The following is a 21320-nucleotide window of genomic DNA, read 5'->3' as shown; positions in this document are numbered from 1 at the left end:
GCTACAGTTTTGTGGAAACTCTCATATTACACACAAATAACAAGACCCTTTCAAACCTTGACCTCTGTTTCCACCTGCGTTGTACTTTCTCTGACTTAGGGAGAGGATACTCTTATTATGAGCTGTGAGAAGTGCCCAAGTAAAGAAAGAGGACAAACCTTGCAGAGATGAGAAGGAATGACATGAATTGGCTAGCATCGTTCCCCAGGATTCAATGATGGGCAAAAAAATAATGGAGTTGTCAGGACTGTTTTCTTGTATTTCTTGAGCAAATCTGGGCTGTCCTGGTTTTGCTGTGATGTCTCTTCCTACTATCTCCCTTCCCCCCTAAACATACCACATATTTCACCTTAAGTTTGCCCTGATGGTTTTTTATCCATTTGGTAATTTTCATTTATTCAATGGGTGTCAAAGAATCTAAGATAATCATCCTGAAGTTAGGATATCCTAACTCAGAAGTTTAGGAAGAGGTTATGGGCAGTCTTCTCTTTCTTTAAGCTCTTGGGGCTCTCCATCGTGAAAGTTAGTGATGCTATGAGTCTAACTTCACTATAAAGATGAACTAAACCTCTGCACATAAAGAGAAAGTTCTCACTTCACATATCTATTGCCAAGGTAGCAGAACTTTCCTATAAGGAAAAGATTTAAAATAGATGTCTAATTATGTTTTTATTTTTGAGGTTACAATAAGAACCAACTCACTGAATTGTAAAACAAAGTCAAACATAAATCATGAGGTTCCCAGTTGTTAATATTTAAAATAATCACAGAAAAAGTGTATTTTATGTATTGATCTAAGAAATTCAGGGGAATAAAAGCTTCAGAGCTTCTTATGTTAAAGTTATTCTTAAAATCTACACAATTTTCAAATTGATAGGTGAAAGTTATATGTAGTTGTATGATGATACATATTGTATTCATTACACAATAGTACAACAGGAAAATACTATGCCAAGTCTCATGGCTCTGTAACTTCCATGGAAACAAATGGAAATTCACTTGCTCTAGAAATACAATATTACTTCTATATAAAAATAAAATTACTATTTATGTTGTTTATGTGCATATGGAGATTATATTGATGTTAGTATATGGATAAAATTCTCAGTATGATATGTTTATTAAACCCTTGAAGGTATTCATCAAATACATACAAAGTAAGTCTTGCTCATATTATCAAATTAAAAGTTTGAAAAGTATTTGTAATTGTAGAAAACTGATAAACTTGTTTAAATATTATATCACTTTAAAAAAATTACTTATGAGTTTATTCATTTAGATCTAACACACATATATGTTATAAAATGCAAAGGTTCAGAAAAAAATTAGTAAAAACTCTTCATCTTTCTTGTTTGATTCTCAAATTCTCTTCTTCACTGATATGGTTTGGCTCTGTGTCCCCACCCAAATCTCACCTTTAATTGTAATAATCCCCATGTGTCATGGGTGGGGCTGGGTGGAGATAATTGAATCATGGGGCCAGTTTCCCCCATACTATTCTCGTGATAGTGAATAAGAAGTCTCATGAGATTTGGTGGTTTTATAAATGGGAGTTACCCTGCACAAGCTCTCTTGCCTGCTGCCATGTAAGACACCCCTTTGCTCTTCTTTCATCTTCTGCCATGATTGTGAGGCCTCCCCAGCCATGTAGAACTGTGAGTCCATTAAACCTCTTTCCTTTATAAATTACCCAGTCTCAGGTATGTGTTTATTAGCGGCATGAAAACTGACTAATACACTCATGGTTACCCCTTCCTACCAGTTTCTTATGAATTATCTCACAGATATCCTATACCTGTATTACTAGCTCTTATATAAAAAAAATTTTAGCATCGTTCAGTTTATCATTTTTTTTAATGGTCAGCATTTTCTATCTTATTTAAGAAATCTTCCATAGCACAAGTTACTTAACTACTCAGTAACTGAGTTTTCTAAGCTATAAGAGTGCTATACATAGAGTTGTACAGATTTCACCTTCTCTTTTATTTTTATATAAATGGGAACATATTCTAATCACTGTACTATGCCTTGATTTTTGTATAGTTTTAATCTTCTCCTTTATTTTTATACAAATGGGAGCATGTTCTAATCACTGTACTGTACACTGATTTTTCAGGGTTTCTTGAGAACTCTTTCTATATGGTTTACATTTAAAATTATCTCTTTTTAATGACTGCAGAACATTCCATTATATGAGTATACCAATACATATAATCTATTTTTTTAACTTCTAAAAATACAGGTTATTTCTTTCAATTACAAAATGGTGTTCGGCTCTCCTGAGGCAAGTCAAAATATCTTAACTCATTTTAATTATATTTGTGAAAAAAACTTTGTAATTATTCTCAATATTTAGAGTGATTTCTTTTCACATTTAATAGGGAAATCCAGAATGAGAGTCCACAGTCACATGGCCATATAATTTATGATAATAGTGACACTATGAAGCAGTGGGAAAGGATGGTCTTTACAATACTGGGTACTAATTAGATTTTTTAAAAGAGACAGATTCTTGCTCTGTTGCTCAGACTGGACTGCAGTGGCATGAACATAGTTCATTGCAGCCTAGACCTCCTGAGCTCAAGTGATCCTCCCATATCAGTCTCCTGAGTAGTTGGGACTACAGGCACATGTCACCATGTCTGGCTAACCAGTTAGATATTTTTATGAAAAAAGAAACTATATTGACCCGATCTGATATATACACAAAAATCAATTCCAGATATACCACAGATGTATACATTGCCAGTCTAGGCAATATAGTAAGACCTCTTCTCTACAAAGAAAACAGGCAGTCATGGTGGCATGGGCCTGTAGTCCTAGCTATTCAAAAGGCTGAGGTGGGAGGATTTCTTAAGTCTAGGAGATTGAGGCTGCAGTGAGTTGTGTTTGCACCACTGCACTCTACCCTGGGCAACAGAGCAAGACCCTGTCTCAAAAAGAAAAACAATATTCATGTTCTTGTGGTATGCAAAGATTTCTTAAATAAGATAGAAAAGGCTGACCATTAAAGAAAAAAATGATAAATTGAACGACAGTAAAATTAAGTATTTTTGTTCATTAAAAGCGCCATAAGGAAAATTAAAAGACAGCCAGACAGCAGGATAAAGTACTTGGAACACGTGGAACTGTAAAAGAATTTCAAGGAAAGAATTTCTACAAATCTTTAAGTAAAAGCAGAAAACCCAGATATTCCTCAAGCGAGACTATCCAAATAGCTGGTCAAAATATGAAGAAAGATCATTCACTGCTCTTCAGAGAAATGTACTTTAAAACCCTAATATGACATCTCTACATGTCCACCAGAAAAGCTAAAATTAAAAAGACAAACAATATCAAATACTGGCAAGCATACAGAGCAACAGGAACACTCATACTGTTGGGAATATAAACAGGTACAACCATTTTGAAAAACTGGCATTTTCTTCTAAAGCTAATTATACGTGTGTCCATAACTAGCAATTCCATTCCTAGTTGATGATTAACAGAAAAGAATACTCAAATCCTTTAAAGGACAGGTATAAAAATGTTCATACAGGGAGTTATGAATATTCCTATTCAGAAAAACTGAAAGTCTGGAAACATCCAACCATCTACAGCTGAATGGAATAGATAAGTACATTTTGTATGTTCAAACACTGGAATACTGTACAGCAAGGAAAAGCGAAGAATCATAACCTATAGACAATAATATCTCTGAAACAGAAATAACATTGTACAAAATGAGCTGGATACAGATGAATATTTACTGTGTGATTCCTTTTACATACCTCGCAAAGCCAAGCAAAACGAATTCATGATATTAGAAGTCAGAATCCTACTTTTCTTTGAGAGAAGCTAGTTATTGTGAGGGGCACAAGAAGTGGAGATTTTGGACGTGTTCTCTTTCTTGTTTTGCCTGTTGTTTACACAGCTGTGTACACTTTGAAAATTCACTGAATATCACATTTACTATTTATGTACTTTTATATATGTAAATTATAATTCAATAAAAATGAGAGGCCATCAGATAGTTCCATAAACTTTCAAACCGTTAATATTCTACAAAAATTAAAAAATAACATGTTAAATGGAATTGAATGATAAAATGCTAGGGAGGAACATAGGGAATGTAGGAAGGTGTGGACAGGAGAAGTGTTGAATTTTAAATAGAGTGATCAGAGAGGTCTTAATGAGAACAGTTAATCCCTTTTTCTTACCTGTATGGTAAAATTTCCCTGAAAATCCCAGGTTGAATGTAAAATTTGTGATTTGTGCACGCAAAAGATTCTGAGTATCAAGCAGGGCCTGAAATATATAATTTTTAAAATGTATCAGGTAATGAATGGCATTAAAAAGTTTCCAAAAGATATATCCTTTTTGCATTCAGAGGATAGAACTGGTTCCTTATACATGCGAGAATTAAATAATGGAAAATAGTTTCTTTAGTACTTTAAAACTAGCGAGATACTTTTGAGTTTACATGAAACACATACATCTATTTATCCTTTAGCTTGCAATAAATCAGCGAAAAGTGTCAGTTGGAAAAAGGAAGTTAAATGGAAAGAGAAGTTTATTCTGTATGTATCAAAGGAACTAGTATCTAGTACATAAAATATATCCAATTTACCCTTCAGGCACATAGATCACCAATTGTCAAAAGAAGGGCACTCATTTTTAGTGAAGCTATGCCAGAACGTATGTTGAAAGAAACAGATTATTTCTCAAACAAGTCTTTGGTTTTCAAAATCCAAATCTGAGATTCCCAAAAGATAATGATTGTTATTCAAAATGAGATATCATAGTAAAGTAGATCTCTAATTTCCCCTTTCATTAGAAAACAGACTAATAAAATATCCTACTTCTGATAAGTAAAGCTATTTTGAATTACAGTTTTAATTGTTATATCCTATAAAATATTTACCATGCTGAGTATTTAATGTACTTTTCTTTCTTCTTTTTCCTTTCTCAATCACAAATTCTGATTCTTATATTCCTTCTCTCTGTCTCCTTCTCTGTCTGTCTCTTTCTCACACACACATACACACACATACACAGTAGTTGAGTGCTCACTTCAACTAGGCAGAAGGTAGTGCTGTTAGATTTATAAGTGATCTTTCATAGATGAAATTAGTGGTAGATCCCAGCTTAAGGATATAGATCCAAATTAGGCACCCCTTTTACTCTATCACACCTTATCTTCTTTCTCCCTTTCCTTAATACAGTTGGGCCCACAACTAAATCTTATTTTCTTAATCATAATGCTGACATCTGGAAGGTCTGCTTTATCATGTTCATGGTCCCAGTTTTTTTGGAGCATAAGCAGATATATAATTTTTTGTTCATTGACTACCCCATGATTGTATGCTTTATCTGAATGCAAGAGATTCTTCCTAATTGTAAAAGCAGAGGTAGAGAACTACTGGGTTCAAATTTTATCTAGCCAATGGTAAGTTTTTAAAATTTAGCTATTTAATTCTTTTGGTATCACTACTCTCTTAACATGAGCAAGCTTTTTGGTGTGCACAACCGAACCATGTAATATGTGCATCCTGATGACACTCAGAAATAGAAGACAGGCCTGTTGGTGGATCTCTACACCTAACTATGGGAGCAAAAGAATGAACTGACAGCAGTGTCATCAGGGACAGGTTAGATCCTTACAAGGTGGGGACGGTTTGGATGGGGGAGGGGGAATTCAGCCAGCTGGACATGATGAAGTTACAAATGGGACTTCTAGGTCAGATGCTGGACCCTGGTGTGGGGAAGGATGTGCCTAGGTATAAGATATATAATATACATATACAAGTGTCTGTATGTCTGTATATGTATACTGCTGACAATTATAATACACACATTATATATATATATATATATATATATATAAACAATTATAATATCTTCCCTTTCTTTCTTCTCCCCTTCTTCCTCTCTCAATTCTTTTGTTCCCCAGTTGAACATTCTAGCCTGCCCTTCCTATCTTTCCTTCCCCTTAGATCATATCTTTCTTCTTTTCCTATTTTATTCACTTCATTTCAGTCTCTTATTTTTCTTCTTTCAGTGGTTAAAATATAGATTCCAAATCTATTTGAACGTGTTTTTTGTGTGTTCAATGCTTTAAGTCTTACAGTTTGGTAAAATGAACATTCTTTCTTTTTGCCTTTCTTCTTATTCAAACTAAATATGAATTTGAACTTTGCTTTGTGATCCTTGATTGCATTTTTAATGTACATTTACAAAACTTGATAAGAAAAACTATATATAAGAAACCTGTCTTGTTCTTAGGCCTTAGAAGCTAAATAAAGTTACTGTGAACTAAACTTTTAGTCAACTAGAATACAATGATTTAAGTTAATAAATTAGCCCTGAATTTGCAGATTTGAGTTGCCATTTTATGTATTTATTTTATATTCTAGAAACAAACACTAAAACATATAAAAGATACATTGAAACAGATGGCAGATACTAATTATGCCTATATATGGTAAAGAGGGGAAATTTATTTCTAAATGATATTTTATATACTTAAGATAAGCAGTGATATTTGTCATCTTTTATGTTGTTTTTATAAACCAGATTTTGCAGATGTTTATGAGAACAATATTATACATTCATCCATTATTCCCACCTTTTAAAAATATATTTATTACTGGCCTAACCCTTGTAAAAAGCTTAAGCACCCAGCAATATGCTTAGATCATATCCTTTTCACTAAACCCTTCATTACTAGAGTGATTTTATTCAGCATTATTCTATTTTAAACTGAAGTAGTCTAGTCATTACTATGAACAAAATATAAAAATGATATAAAATTATACTTTTTTCTGTATATGCAACATGTCTAAAATGGTGTGATCATATCTAAAAATCTAATTATAATTAAGTCAGTGCTCCACCACCACAGACAGAAAACCACAAGTATTCTGGGCAAGCAAAACCCATCTGATAGAGTACTGTAGTCACGGAGGAGGTAAGGAATCACGACTGTCTGAAGAGGCCCAATTTAGTGGTCTCCTCAACTGCCAATCCAGGAACTTCACAGGGCTTTAGAGCACTTGGTATTTTTTCTAAATGAATTTAGCGAATTTTCATTCTTCACCTGAATGCTTGGGTATTTTATTGTTTCTATTGTAGTAACAGAGTAAGGACAAAGTTGGTGTGAAAGCAGAGAAAAGAGTTATAGAGCAATCTTGAGCTACTTCTGTTACATTCTTTAGCTGGTCTTGTGCATACATTATATATAACCTCTAAATTATCGCGGCGAAGAATAATTTTCCCAGAAGATTTCTTGAGCTGAAATTGGCAAATAATGGTAGGCGAGTGGGGAAAAGAGAAAACTATTAAGTAAGTGCTACCATCACTAAGTATTCACTTGAAATTGTTATGCACATGCTGTTTAGCTGTTTAGCTTATGGTTGACATGCTTAGTCAAAATACTAATGTACTTTTTAAAAGAAAATGTTAAAAATAGTTCACTATTTTTTACTATATAGCATCTCTAGGAAACTATTAGTTAAATCTCATTCATTCAATTGTGAAGAAAAGGGATGTTTATATATTACTATAGGCATCATTTTAATACCTTAATTTAAAGTACTTGCTTTTAACAGTAAAGCAGAAAAGGAAGCAGAGCTGTAAGCTTTCACATTAGGGGATTGAGGTGTCTCAATCCACTTACTGTTATTGCAAAACCAATTAGATTTCCTTTCAGTTGCAGAGGTATGAAACTCCTTAAGTAGTGCATCTGATCTGCTCAAGACATGAAAATGCTAAATACTTAAAAAAATCACCACAATAATTAAATGTTCAGCAACCCACCCCCCTCCAAAAAAAGGTTTGTGTTATGTGTTAAAAACAAAATGTGAGATTAAAGCTGGACTATAAACTCCATGAGCAATGTCTATCCTATTCACTGCTGCATTCCCAAAACCCAGCATGAGGTCAAGAACAGAAGGGAAAGTAAGTATTTATTGAATGGGAACACGAATGAATTTCAATTGATCTAATAATGCAATAAACTCATAAAGATTTGAAAATGGTCAGTGTAGAACATTTATTTACTATTTTATTTTCATAAACTGTTTTGAATCTTGGTGAAGAATTTCAACATAATTCAAATTGGAAAAAGTAATTAGAAAACATTTCATTTCAAATTATTTTGAAAATTGCTAAAATGCTAAAATAAAAGCATTTCCTATTTCAGTGCTTCTCAAACTTCTATGTACATAAAGATTATCTGGGAAACTTAACAAAATGTAGACTTCCGGGTCCTAACCCAGAGATTCAGAACAATCATCCTGAACAAGGGCAATGTACCCTAGGTGATTTTGATATAGGGGACATTATACCACACTCTTAAGAACCACTGTTCTATTCCTTGATTTCAAATAGTTCAAGGTAGTTTCTAATTTATTTATGACTTGTTTTTCCTTTTGAGTATGAAATCTTTGATGTGCACTTCTTAGTACAGTTACTGGTACACAGTAAGGAAATAATTCAGCTAATCAATGATTTCCTAAGCCTCATAATTAATAGATACTGTGGATTCTCCAATAAGAAATACTCTAGACAACATGGGATATATAAGGGCCATCTGAATTCAGTTGAGGTCCTAAAAATTGTGCTGGCTCAAAAGTACTCTGTGAAGGTTAACATTACATGTGAACTTGAATGAACTATGGAGTGCCTAGATAATTGGTCAAACATTATTATGGGTGTGTCTGTGAGGGTGTTTTGGATGAGATTAACATTCAATTAGTAGCCTGAATAAAGCAGATTTCCTTCTCTAAAGAGGGTGGCCCTCATCCAATAACATGAAGTCTTAAGTAGATCAAAAAGATTGAATATTTTGCAAGTAAAAGGGTGCTCCTTCTGCCTGCCTTGAGCTGGAAAATCGATCTTTTCCTATCTTTAGACTTAAACTGAAACATTGACTCTTGAGTATCGAACCTGTCAGATTTTAGACTGGAACACACACTATCAGTTCTCCTGGTTCTCAGAATTTCAAACCTGGACAGGAACTGCACACTTGGCTCTGCTGGATCTCCAGCTTGTTGCCTGCATATCTTGAGACTTCTCAGCCTCCATAACTGCATAAGCCAATTCCTTATAATAAATCGATCTATCTATCTATCTATCTATCTATCTATCTATCTATCTATCTATCTATGTATCTATCTACTCTAATCATAATGGAGTATGTAGTGGGGTTCTCTAGTGAAACAGAATCAATAGAAGATGATCTATCCATCTATCTTTTATATATATCATGACTAGAGTAGTTTGGGTGAGAAATTACACAACAGAATTTTAGCTTCTAAAGTTTAGCTTTATATTTTTATTAATTTTATTTTTCTTAGTTTTTCTAATTTAAGTCCATTTCAGCTGGGTTGGGAGAACCAGCTAATTAGGTTGTCAGTTTTGGTAAAGTGTGATAACTCAATATAAACAGCTCCAATCTAGGGAAGATAAGGTATGAGGAAGCAAGTGCTTGCAGAGAATAGACAAGCCCTGACTTATGATGGTTCAAGCAAAGATCTTTATGATGGTGTAAAAGTGATATGCATTCAATACACAAGAATATAATCCCATTGTATGTCAAGGAGAATCTGTATATAGAGGTGGTTTAAGAATCAGAGAGCTATGGGACTGTAATGTTGTTCAGCCCCTTTGGAAAACATTTTGGTGACTACTCAAAAAGTTAAACATAGAATTACCGTATGACCTAGCAATTCTACTTCTAGGTATGTACCACAAGAACAAAAAACAGTGTTCAGACAAATACTTCTGCATATATGTTCATGGTTGTACTATTCATGATAGCTAAAAAGTAGAAACAATTGAAATGTCCATCTGTGGATGAATGGAGAAACAAATTGGGCTATGTACATACAATGAAATATTATTCAACTATAAAAAGAACTGATGTACTGATACATGTTATACCATGGATTAATTTCAAAAACATTATGCTAAGTGAAAGAAACCAGACATATATGGCCATATATTGTATGCTTCTATTTACAAGAAATATCTAGAATACATACAGCCATAGATAGAAGAGATTGGTGGTTGCCAGTGTAGGGGAAAATTGGGTGCAACTGATTAATGAGTATGGGTTCCTTTTGGGGTGATGAAAATGTTTTGGACTAGACAGAGGTTGTAGTTGCACAATACTGTGAATGTACTAAATGCTACTGAATTGTTTACTTTAAAATAGTTAATTTTACATAAGTGAATTTCGCCTGCATCAACAACCACAAAAAACCCAAAATGTACAACTGTGAATACTGTTGTCTCCATGTTTTCTCCTGAATTTTATAAAAATGGTATCATGCAAGTTACCGTACCAAAATTATTTGCAATACATGTCCTATGCTCTTTACACCAACTTTAAGAAAACTGTCCAGAAGTAGCACCAAGTCAAACACACAATGAACTATTGGGAAGCAGTGACAACTGATGTTCAAAAATTCCTACGTTACTTGGCCCATGCCTTAGGCCTTATGTTCTATAATTTCCTTTCCTACTCACTATGTTCTAGACATACATGCCTTTATGCTACTTGTGTCCTAGAACATACCAAGTTTGTTCACACCTCAAGGTTTTAGTCTTGCTGTTTTCTCTTAAGGATATGCTTTCCCCAAATACTCATGTGGTTTACTTCCTTACTCTTTCAGGTCTCCACTTGCACATAACCTCTTTGGTGAGGCTTTCTTTGACCAGCCTTTTTTCTTTTTCTTTCTTTTTTTTTTAAATTTTCACCCAGCTCTGTTAAGGTATAATTGACCAAAAGTATATATTGTACACTTAACGTATATATTGTACACTAAAAACTGCATATATTTATAGTGTACAAGGTGATGTTTTAATAAATGTACTTGTGAAATGGTGAAATTAAGCGAATTAACATGTCCATCACTTCACATGATTATATAATTTTGTGAGCACCCTCTTTTAAATAAATGCTCAGCCTATTGCTCTGTACCTGGATTCTCTGCTTTATTTTTTTTCATAGAATTTATCACTATTACTATTGGTGTATATTTATTTATAGCCATCAATTTAGCTCTTACCCTTAGAGAGATTCATTTAGCTTTCTAACAGAATAAATGTAACCTCTGTCTCTACAATGCTAAATCTGCAGTGCCCAGAGCAGTGCTTGGCATGTAGTAGGCTCCCAATAGAGTCTTGTTGAAAGAATGAAAGAATAAATGAATTACTGGTAATGCCAAAAGATTCTTAGTCAGAAGAGGAAAGAATATTTGACTGAAAATTTGTATAGGATAACTAAAGGGTAAATAGAGATAATGACTTCTATAGAAAGGATATATTAAGCATACCTCATAACAACAGGCACATTTACAATCATGTTGCACCAAGTGGGTAGATCATCAATATTGGATGGGAACTCTTGCTTCAGTGAGGAAAAGGAAGGGCTCAGACAAACCTGTAAGCTATAGATACTTCAGGTAAATGAGATCAGGTTTGGTGTAATGAATAACCTCTTAATGTGGCTTTAGATCATGTCATAGATTCTATGTTTGATGGAATGACATACTTTATAATTTTTTTTGGATGCAAGTTGGGGGAAAGGCACAATTGTGTACTGTGTCTAACAACTTTAACCCACTAGAATTAAATTGCAGATGCAGAAATAAGCAAAATGCCTGAGATCAGAACAGCTGTTAGGAAGCAAGTAGTAAAGTTATTGAATTTTGCTATGGTCTGAATGTGTTCCCCACAATTCATATGTTGAAACTTAATTGCCAATGTGGTATTATTAAAAAGTGAGGCCTTCAGGAGGTGATTAAATCATGAGGATGGAGCTCTCATGATTGGGATTAATGACCTCATAAAAGGGCTTAGGAAGTGGGCTTGCTTCTTTCTATCCCTTCTGCCATGTGAAAACATAGTGTTTGTCCCCTCTGGAGGATGCAGCAACAAGGTTCCATCTTGGAAGCAGAGAGACTTAGCCCTTACTAGACACTGAACCTTCTGGTGCCTTGACTTTGGACTTTCCAGCCCCCAGAACTAAATTTCTATTATTTATAAATTACCCAGTCTGTGGTATTTTGTTGTAGCAGTACAAATGAACTGAAGCAAATTTATTTTTTAAGAAAGGGTTTCATGCTCTCACTTAAAAGTCACTTTGTTTTACGTACATATAGGTCTAACAGGCCTGTGATCTGGTTTCCAGGAATATAGCAGTTTAGATATGATAAATTAGGAATATACATAAACTGATTGCAAAGAAAGATGCTAAAGAACTTAATGGAAGAGTTAGGCAGAAAAAGTGCAAATCACCACAAAAAAATAGATACATATATAAGTTAGGGTGCAGACAAATGGCTGGATAAATCTTTATAGCCTCTGAAGCTTCACTGAATTATAAACCCATCACTGATGTTCAAAAAAATGAACATGGTAAAGGTGAAAAATTAGAAATTGTGCCATAGAATTAATACGTCAACTAATTAAATCCATATATATTTATTGAGTGCTTACTATGCATCATGTCTTGTGTCAGTTGCTAGAATAATAAAATCAAATTAGACCTATCATTCAGTGACAGCATGTTTTGAGGAGAAAAGGAGATAATATCTGGGAAAAGCCTTTTTATTCTGTGAAGCACTAAACACATGTATAAAAAATTAATCTAAAATTTTCTGGAAAATGGCTCATATTTTAAAAGTCAAATGCCATTCTTGAATGAATTATAGATGAGTCAAGCAATTTTAGGAATCAATTCATTCTCACTCAGTTCCAGCGCATAGGCCTTCTCGTTGTTAGGGAAACACAAGATTATTCCTGTTTCTGGGCCTTTGCTCATGCTGTTCTTTTTCTCTGCCCCTAAGTCTCTCCTTCCTCAGAGCATCACTTTTAAATTCACATTTCTTTTACGTCTCTGTTCAAATATTACCTTATCAGATGGGCTTTTCCTAGACATCCTTATAAACTTAACAACACTCCTCTATTTTCTGAGGCTCAGACTTCTCTATTTCCTTTGCCCTACATTATTTTCTCCACAACACCTGCCAGTGTCTGATATGTTATACTATGTGCTTACTTGTTTAATGTTATCTATTCCCATTGAACATAAGAAACATGAGAGCAGGGAGCATGTCTGTTCCATTCACTACAGTTTGCCCAATGCTATGTAGTAGGCACTCATAAATATTTATTGAATGAATAAACAAATTAATTAATGCTTCTGAACTGAAATTTAGAGTAGTTTAGACCTGAACCTGAGGTACATTTCTGGGGCCAAAAAAGGAACTAAAATTGTGGAAAGATATTTCCAGAGAAGGTGGACTGGAAGTTTGGGGGGCCAATGAAGGGGACAGTAGAAAACAAAAAGATAATGACTCAAGAAGGAAAGAGAAAAAGCCAGCTGACTTGAAGCATCAGAATCAGAAATGGCCTGCGATCTGACAAAGATTTCATGCCTAATCAAGCTACCAAAATAACTTATTGTGACTTTCTGACAATATTCTAATTGGAAGGTTCTTCAGAAAGATAATTAATAGTATGGTTTTTGGAGGGAAGTTTCCTGGGCTTGAATCCCGGCTCTAAGGACACTGAGTAACTTTTCCCCTTGGTAAGTGCCTTTCCTGAGTCTTAGTTTCCTTGTTCTAAAAACATAATAATGAAAATACCTATCTCACAGAGTTGTAAGTTTTGAACAATAATCTGTTTAAAGCCTCATAACTGAAACATAATCAGTACAATAAAATTTTAATGCTATATCCCAATTCTATAAAAGGATTTAAAGTCATCATAGGTATGTATAATATGAAATATGATAGACATTGCATATAAGTGAGTAAGAAAAAGAAAAAATGTAGAGATATAAAATGAAGTCGATTATAATACAAATATAAAAAATACACAAAAATACTTTGGGCACTAATATTAGATCTAAATGGGCTCTACTTCAGTAGATGTGGTGGTGATAGCGGGACACAAACATATTACTACAGTAACAGGAAAGGGTAGAGATCCCAGGAGTTCCTTCATAGAAATACTCTTCCATTCCCTCAGTGAGTGAAAGTAGGAGAGGTTTGGCAACCAGAACCTGAGTAGAGAATCCTCTGCTTGGGGTCAGAGTAAGGATGCATCACATTACTCACGATTATCACAAAGAAGGATTTAGAGCTGGAAGATACCTTTGAGACTGCCATGCTCAATTTCTCAAATTGTTGCAGGGAAGCTTCTCTCACTAAACAAGAGGATGAACATATTACTGCGTATCCCTCAGACTCCTGGGACCGTGCTATATAGACTGACATGGTTCTTACAAAGAAAAAGATTTTTGAGGGATATTGTGGTTTATCCGCAAAATCCTAGCAGATTTTTCAATGATCTGCTAATGATCCCTAAATTTTTTTTTTCCAACTTTTATTTTAGGTCCAGAGCATATATGTGTAGGTTTGTTACATGGGTAAATTGTGTGTTGTGGGGGTATTGTGTACAAATTATTTCATCCCAGGTAGTGAGCATAGTACCCAATAGGTAGTTTTTCAATCGTGACGCCACTCCCACTCTTCACCCTCAAGTAAGTCCTTGTATCTGTATCTACCATTCCTTTCTCTGTGTCCGAGTTCTAACAGCAATTTTTTTTTTTTTGAGATGGAGTCTCTCTCTGTCACCCAGACTGGAGTGCAGTAGGGCAATCTCATCTAGCAGCATATTTTTAAATGTTCACCAGTTAAGGCATAAAACCAAAAAAGCAAAACAAGAAAAAAAAGTTTTTGTTTCATTTGTAAAATATAATTGTAACTATGTATATATTTTATCTCTTTATATCTCATCCAATCAGACCCTTTAATAAAACTCTTCTATGTTATAAAGGCTCTAGAATTTTTGTCTGAGATCCTGCTAGACTAAAGAAGCCTCTTTTAATAATGAGACCAGCTCACAAGACATTTGAAAATTGCTTATGTCTGACCTATATACCCGAAGAAAACTAGCTCCATTTTTTCCTGATGTTTTTTCTTCCTTTTGAGTGAAGAAAGATGAAAAATTACAGGTTCTAAATAAATAACAAGATCAATACCAGGATGCAGATTTCAACATCATGTTTTGTATCTGTTAGTGAAAAAACAGCATCTTGTTATGATTGTTATCCCAACTTGTACCATTTCAAACCTCTGTTGTAAATAGAAAGTTCATTAATTCGTATTTGATTTAATTAAAGGTCAAAGAACCTCTAGCCAACTAACACAGAATTATAAAACCGTGACTGCTGACTTCATATTCATCTCAGGGGCATTGATAGGATGGGTCAATCCATTCCAGTTTAAAATGAGCCTTTCAACTGTTTATAATGCCTCATAAACAGATTTCCCAAAGCAGAACCAAATTTTAAGTTACATTTTCTCTTGAACTTTAACTTGCTGTTTAAAATATTTGATATTCACCTCTTTGTGAAAAAAGTGGGATCAAATGCAGAACTGCTCAATGCCCACCAAGTCTTGTCAGCAGGATTGTGCTAGTTATATAGGTGTAGGTATAGGTGGTTTTAACGGCTTCTTATTCCTAATGGGGATGTAAGGAATGCTTTAAGACAATGTCATGAGGATCAGACGGTCCTTTGCCATGGTTGCCCCATGGACTAGGGATATATATTTGTTTTATTCATTTGTGGTAAGTGGCAGGTGGTCTTTTTCTATTGGCACTCTAACCCTTTGTGCCTTTTCCTCTTAGGTGTGCTCTTTGAGCAAAAGCAGGGCTGACATTTATCTCCATGATGGAGTAAGCTTGACATGGGCTTCTTCTTTGACAAGACATTCTTTTATAGTTATCACCTCTGCTTTCACCTTGTTCTCAAAGTTTATGTCTTACTTTTCATCTGCTCAGGATGAATAATGTGCTCCTCCTTACATAAAGCCCTTCTCACTCTAAATATACCACCTTTTATAAAATACTTTTTCATAGGTCTTTCATTTGGGAAGGTGTTGGGAATACACTCCAGATCTTATGTACAATTGGTGTGGGGCATTCATATATACACAGGTGAAGCATAAAACATAAACTTCAATGTTTTCGTCTTTGAAATAATTAAACAGAATATCTAAGATCACATTTGTTTATGTTGTAACTTCAGACCAATCTCAGTATTTCTTCTAATAATAACTTGTAGGTTTGATTTAAATTTTGAGTTACAATTGGTCAGATGACTCTTAAACTGGGAAAGAAGGCATGATTTTACTCTACTTAGGCCACCAGATAGTCATTTGCTTTCCAGTGACCCAGTTCAGATGTAAATCAATGACCTTTTAGCAACTCCAGAAGTCCAGGATAACATGTATTCCTTAATGGGAAAAGTATTTTTTCTTTACAAAGATAACTTCAAAAACTGTAGTAAATGATAACATCATCTAGGTAACTATGTAGACCCCTTAAGTTCTACATTACTGTCTGCATACCACTGAATAACATAATAGATGTTCTATTACCAAGGAAGAGAGGATTTAAAAATCAGCTTATTTTGTTTGTTTCCAAATAAATTATATCTTAATTTAAAATTTCAAATTTTTATCTTTAGGAGTTTATTTTGTCCATTTCTGTGTTTACTGTAGAACAATGATTTAGAGAAAAACTGGTTAAGAAATTTTCATAATACTTTAGAACATGTTCCTTTTCCACAAATGTTTCCAATATCACAAATTCCAGATAGGAGTTAAATTGGTCATTTCCTGAAACTATAAAAATCAATTGCTTTAATTGAATAGACCTAGAAACTTATAGTTTTCTTTTGTCTGTCTTAAGGGGACTCTTAATGATAATATCATAATAGAGGCAATTAACTATCACAGAGCTAGCAACGGTCTAGACATGGAAGCTGTGACTTAATACTTAACTTCTCAATCAAGGCACAACTGAGTGTCAAGAAAGTTACTATTCATCTTGTTCTTAATTTTTCTGTTTGAAAATATGGATAAAAATATGCACACTGGCTTAGAAAGTGTATTTTAGAAAGACCCTTCATGAAAACGAGTCTTATTGGTAATTTGAACACAAACATTTTAGACTTGCTCCAAATTGACAAAAACTAAATTGCGGTTTCTTTGTTTCACAAGCTTGCTACTACGAGTTGTATAAAAGCTAACATCATTCCAAGAAAAATTGTAAAAGCGCTGACTAGACTAGGAGTGAAGTGTTGTTTCGTCAGGTATCCTGGTACTGTGAGAAGGTATAATGTGCAGCTGATCATACCTTGGCTACTCGTTATTTTGAGTCAGCTGAGAAAACAACATGGATTTGTTTTATGTAATTTTGAGTTTCATATTATTTGTATTCTGTAATTCTTTCCATCCACAACAAATACCTTTAGATCAGCCTAGGAAAAAACACATTTTTTATTTTGACCAAAGTTTTAGCCACAGAAAATTATTTGAACATGAGTAACTGAAGATAACCCTAAAATTTTACTTTCATCAAATTCTGAATAGGGATTATTTTAAGAAGGTATCCTTTAAAATATGATTTAAAGTTCTCTAATTGCTATTATTTTTATTCACAATACATATTTTAAAAAAATGGATACTACTGGGGCTTACTTACATGTCTGTCATTCCTGTTACTTGACTGGCATTTCACAGAAAACTCAAGTTAGTGGCTAAGGTTGTATTGCCAACTGTTCCACTTATTTTCAGCTTCAGTGAATAAAGGTGGAAATTGAAACCAAAGAAAGAAAAAAATGATACAACATTATAACTCTCCTCTAACATCTCTCATATGGTGAGTTTCTCTGTTATGGGAGATAGTCTCCAATGGAATCTAACTACATTCCACAGCTTCTACATGGAGAAACCTATTCCAGTCAAGAACTGGTAAGGGCAACTTCCCATGCATTAAAATCTAGACTTCTGAACTTGGAACTGTCTCTCCTCGGGAGAAGAGTCATAAGTTTGTAATGGCCTTAAGTGTGTACTTTAATTTTTCTGTGTGCTGTCTTTTGTAACAGAGAGAGGAAATCTTGTATGCAAGATTTGACTTACGCATTTGAGAGACACACATTCTCATCCTCCCTCCCCCTGCCCAATCATCCATGTCAAGTATGGACATGGGAGAAGCTCTAGGTTGTCTGCCAAAATTTCAATTCTAATCGACAGTGATGATTTGTGCCGGGCCCAAATTCCTAGAATAATCTGGAACTGATTAGAGATATTCACAGCTGAGAGAAATGTGTGTCTGAGAAACACAATGGGACTTTCTTTGAGGTTCCATGAATCTGTGAATGTATAGGTGGAAGCGCTGATGGGAAGGGAAGGGATACAGAATACAGGTGATCTTCCAGTATTCTTTTTTGTCAGCTAGAAAGACTTTCCCTGCCTTCCTAGTGATCTTGAAAAAACAGTAGCCAACTCAAATGAGATGATATGTAAAAGCTTTTTGAGAATTATAAGCAATTAGACAAACATAAAGTTACATTACGCTTTTACATATCATCTATGTGATCTTTAAAACAACTCAAGAGAGAGAAGGCATGCACGATTTCACTTTACCTTTAAGGAAACTGAAGCTCAGATATGTTAAGAGATTTGCTTAAATGCACACAGTAAATAAGAGGTTAAATGGGAGATTTAAGCCCATATTTCCATATGGTCTAAGCTGTCTTGTCTAGAAACAAACAAACTAAAAATATCCTGACCAATATTTCTAGTTATAACAATTTATCTAGACAATTCTTTCAATTCATTTTTCTTAGACCATAAAACCACCTTTCCTGCCATAAGCGCTGCTTTTTAAATAACTTTCCGCATGAATATTTTTGTATTAGCATGGAAAGATAACGTGTTTTGCTAATATTACGTTTATTTTAGTCCACATTCTCTCCCTTAATATATGTATAATCTTTCCTGAATATGAATTAGCCTTTCATTTTCAACTACAAAAAGCATTTAAAATGGTTTTGGGATTATTAGGCCAAGAAGCTTATCCAAACCGATGAAAGCATAGCATTTATGAGTTCCCTCATTTGTAGTATAGACTGTAGATTAAGGCTGATGTCCTGCACGTTAAGGTCCTAAAGTGCTCTATTGTGATTTTCCAACAAGCAAGAATGACTTTTACTTTGACACTAAATGTGATTTTTTGTCCTTAGGCCAAAATGGTTGGCAGATTGCTTTTATGTAATTCCTGTGAAGCTGGCAGGAGGTGACTCATATACATAAATGCCTCTTTCAATCAGGAAGAAGGTGTCAGAGGGCGGGTGGGTGGTGTCTGAATGACTAAGTTTTAAGATGTTAGGGGTACTGAAAAAAAATGGATTAAACTGAAGGTTTCTAGGGAGATGCACACAAGAGGATCTGGATCAGATCAATAAATGAAAGACAAACTTTGAAAAGATTTTACTACATCGCTTGAGTTTTAGTCTACATTTTATAACTAAATGCAAAGAAAAATTTCCAAAACGATTCATAAATTAAAAACAGCCCAAAGTTTAAACAAATTCCAGGAATCAGACTTGAGTACAAGATGCTAAAATTGAATTATAAGTAAGTACATTGCGTGAAAGGGACAGAAGAGTTATGGGTTTGAAAAAGCTATGAGAAAGTCACCTAATTTTCAGACACAGCTACAGGGGAGGAGGAGTATGTTCCTGAAAAAATAAAGACCTACTCACTGCATTTTTTTTTTTTTACATTCAAGTAAAATCACAAAACTTTCTCACAATGGTAGTCATATGGAGCAGAATAAAAATGTCTATTGAGAGAATAGAGGATTCCAGATAAATGTAAAGTAACGACATGACCACGTAGCTAGGCAGCAGACCCATAATTGCCAACGTTCTCAGTAAATGCTCAGTGGAACACATAAAAGCCTATACAGTGATTGAACTCCCAGGGAAAGCTAAGCAGTTGAACAGAGTGAAATTCTTCGTTTCATGGCTTTGTGTTCTGGTTTTCTCACGAGACCATGTTATTTATCTGTTGTGTTTTTCTCCTTTAAAAAATTTAAAGAGGACAAAGCAAACAAAAAACAACAACAAGCCCCTACCTAACCCAAAGAGAAGCATATATAAAATTGTTACCCAAAACGAGAGTGTTCAACTTGAACAAGGGTTGGAGTTTGGATTCAAAAATGTTATCAACAAAAGGTTGCAGCATTTTTTTCTCCACTGATCATTCTGCATATTGTGTCCATTGATTGGCTTGCCCAATATTATAACATCGATCTATTATTTGCAAGAACTATGTGATTATACTTGCAATTACAAACCAGAACAATTTCTATTAGCACTTTTTTTCTCTTAATTTCTGTGTAAAGATTATAGAGGAATTCTAAATATCTTCAGGCAGTTCTGGGACTGTTGTCTGAACTCTTCTGCTAGGCATTTATTTTATTTTATTTTAAAAGTTTCTTGATGTGGAGCATTTTTGAGAGAGCTGGAAGCATTATTTCAGAAGACTTTTGATATGGTCTGCTACTGTCAATAAAGATTTTAGGAGATACAAAACTTAACTCCGCATACTTGATTCTAATGTTATTTTCCGATATTGGTTTTCATTCCAGTGTTGTTTTTTTTTTTTTTTTTTTTTTTTTTTTTTGGAGTCTCGCTCTGTCGCCTAGGCTGGAGCGCAGTCGTGTGATCTCAACTCACTGCAACCTTCACCTCCCGGGTTCAAGCAATTCCCTGCCTCAGTCTCCGGAGTAGCTAAGACTACAGGTGCCCACCATCATGCCTGGCTAATTTTGCTTTTGTATTTTTAGTAGAAAGGGGGTTTCACTGTGTTAGCCAAGATGGTCTCTATCTCCTGACTTCATGATCCTCCCGCCTTGGCCTTCCAAAGTGCTGGGATTACAGGCGTGAGCCACCGTGCCTGGCCCATTCCAGTTGTTTTTAAATAATGTTTAATTGGCTTTTGAGCAGATTTGGTAAGAAACAAAATTCGTATGGAACTCAGTTAAAAAGGCATGTTTTTTGCCTTTATTTGTTTAGTTAATTGTTAGTGTAATAGTAAGAGTCTATCTCTAAAAGTAAAACACAAGTTCTTTCATTTTCGTGAATGAGGATTTTGTTATTATTGCAGGCTTATTATCACTTCATATTTTCTGTTTAATGTAATGCGCCTTGTAAAACCAACATACGACAGAACAGAGGTCGTGCTTGCATTTCTCCAAGATGTCACACTGTCATTAAAGTTCCTGAGTGAAATTTCAGAAACACTAAACTAGGAATCAGATACTTTCAAATAGAGTGAGAAAAACATGTTGACTAAGCCTATGGATCCAAAAATTTGCCACTTTGGTACAAAAAGTAGCATTTGGACCATAAGTTGCTCAGGCCTAACACATCGTGGATACTTTTTTTTTTTTTTTTTTTTTTTTTT

General features: G+C 34.4%; 1 protein-coding gene across 1 annotated transcript in view; it reads right to left on the bottom strand.

Annotated features, from left to right (window-relative positions):
* NDST3 (N-deacetylase and N-sulfotransferase 3) overlaps positions 1-21320 on the bottom strand; it is a 222077-nt gene that overhangs the window by 152926 nt on the left and 47831 nt on the right. Inside the window, exon 3 of the mRNA XM_023220033.1 lies at positions 4200-4287. Coding sequence (XP_023075801.1) covers positions 4200-4287 — 88 coding nt within the window. The remainder of the gene's footprint in view (positions 1-4199; positions 4288-21320) is intronic.

This window comes from Piliocolobus tephrosceles, chromosome 3 (assembly GCF_002776525.5).
Source record: "Piliocolobus tephrosceles isolate RC106 chromosome 3, ASM277652v3, whole genome shotgun sequence".
In the NCBI taxonomy this organism is placed as follows: domain Eukaryota; kingdom Metazoa; phylum Chordata; class Mammalia; order Primates; family Cercopithecidae; genus Piliocolobus; species Piliocolobus tephrosceles.
This window is presented reverse-complemented; position numbering and strand designations above follow the sequence as displayed.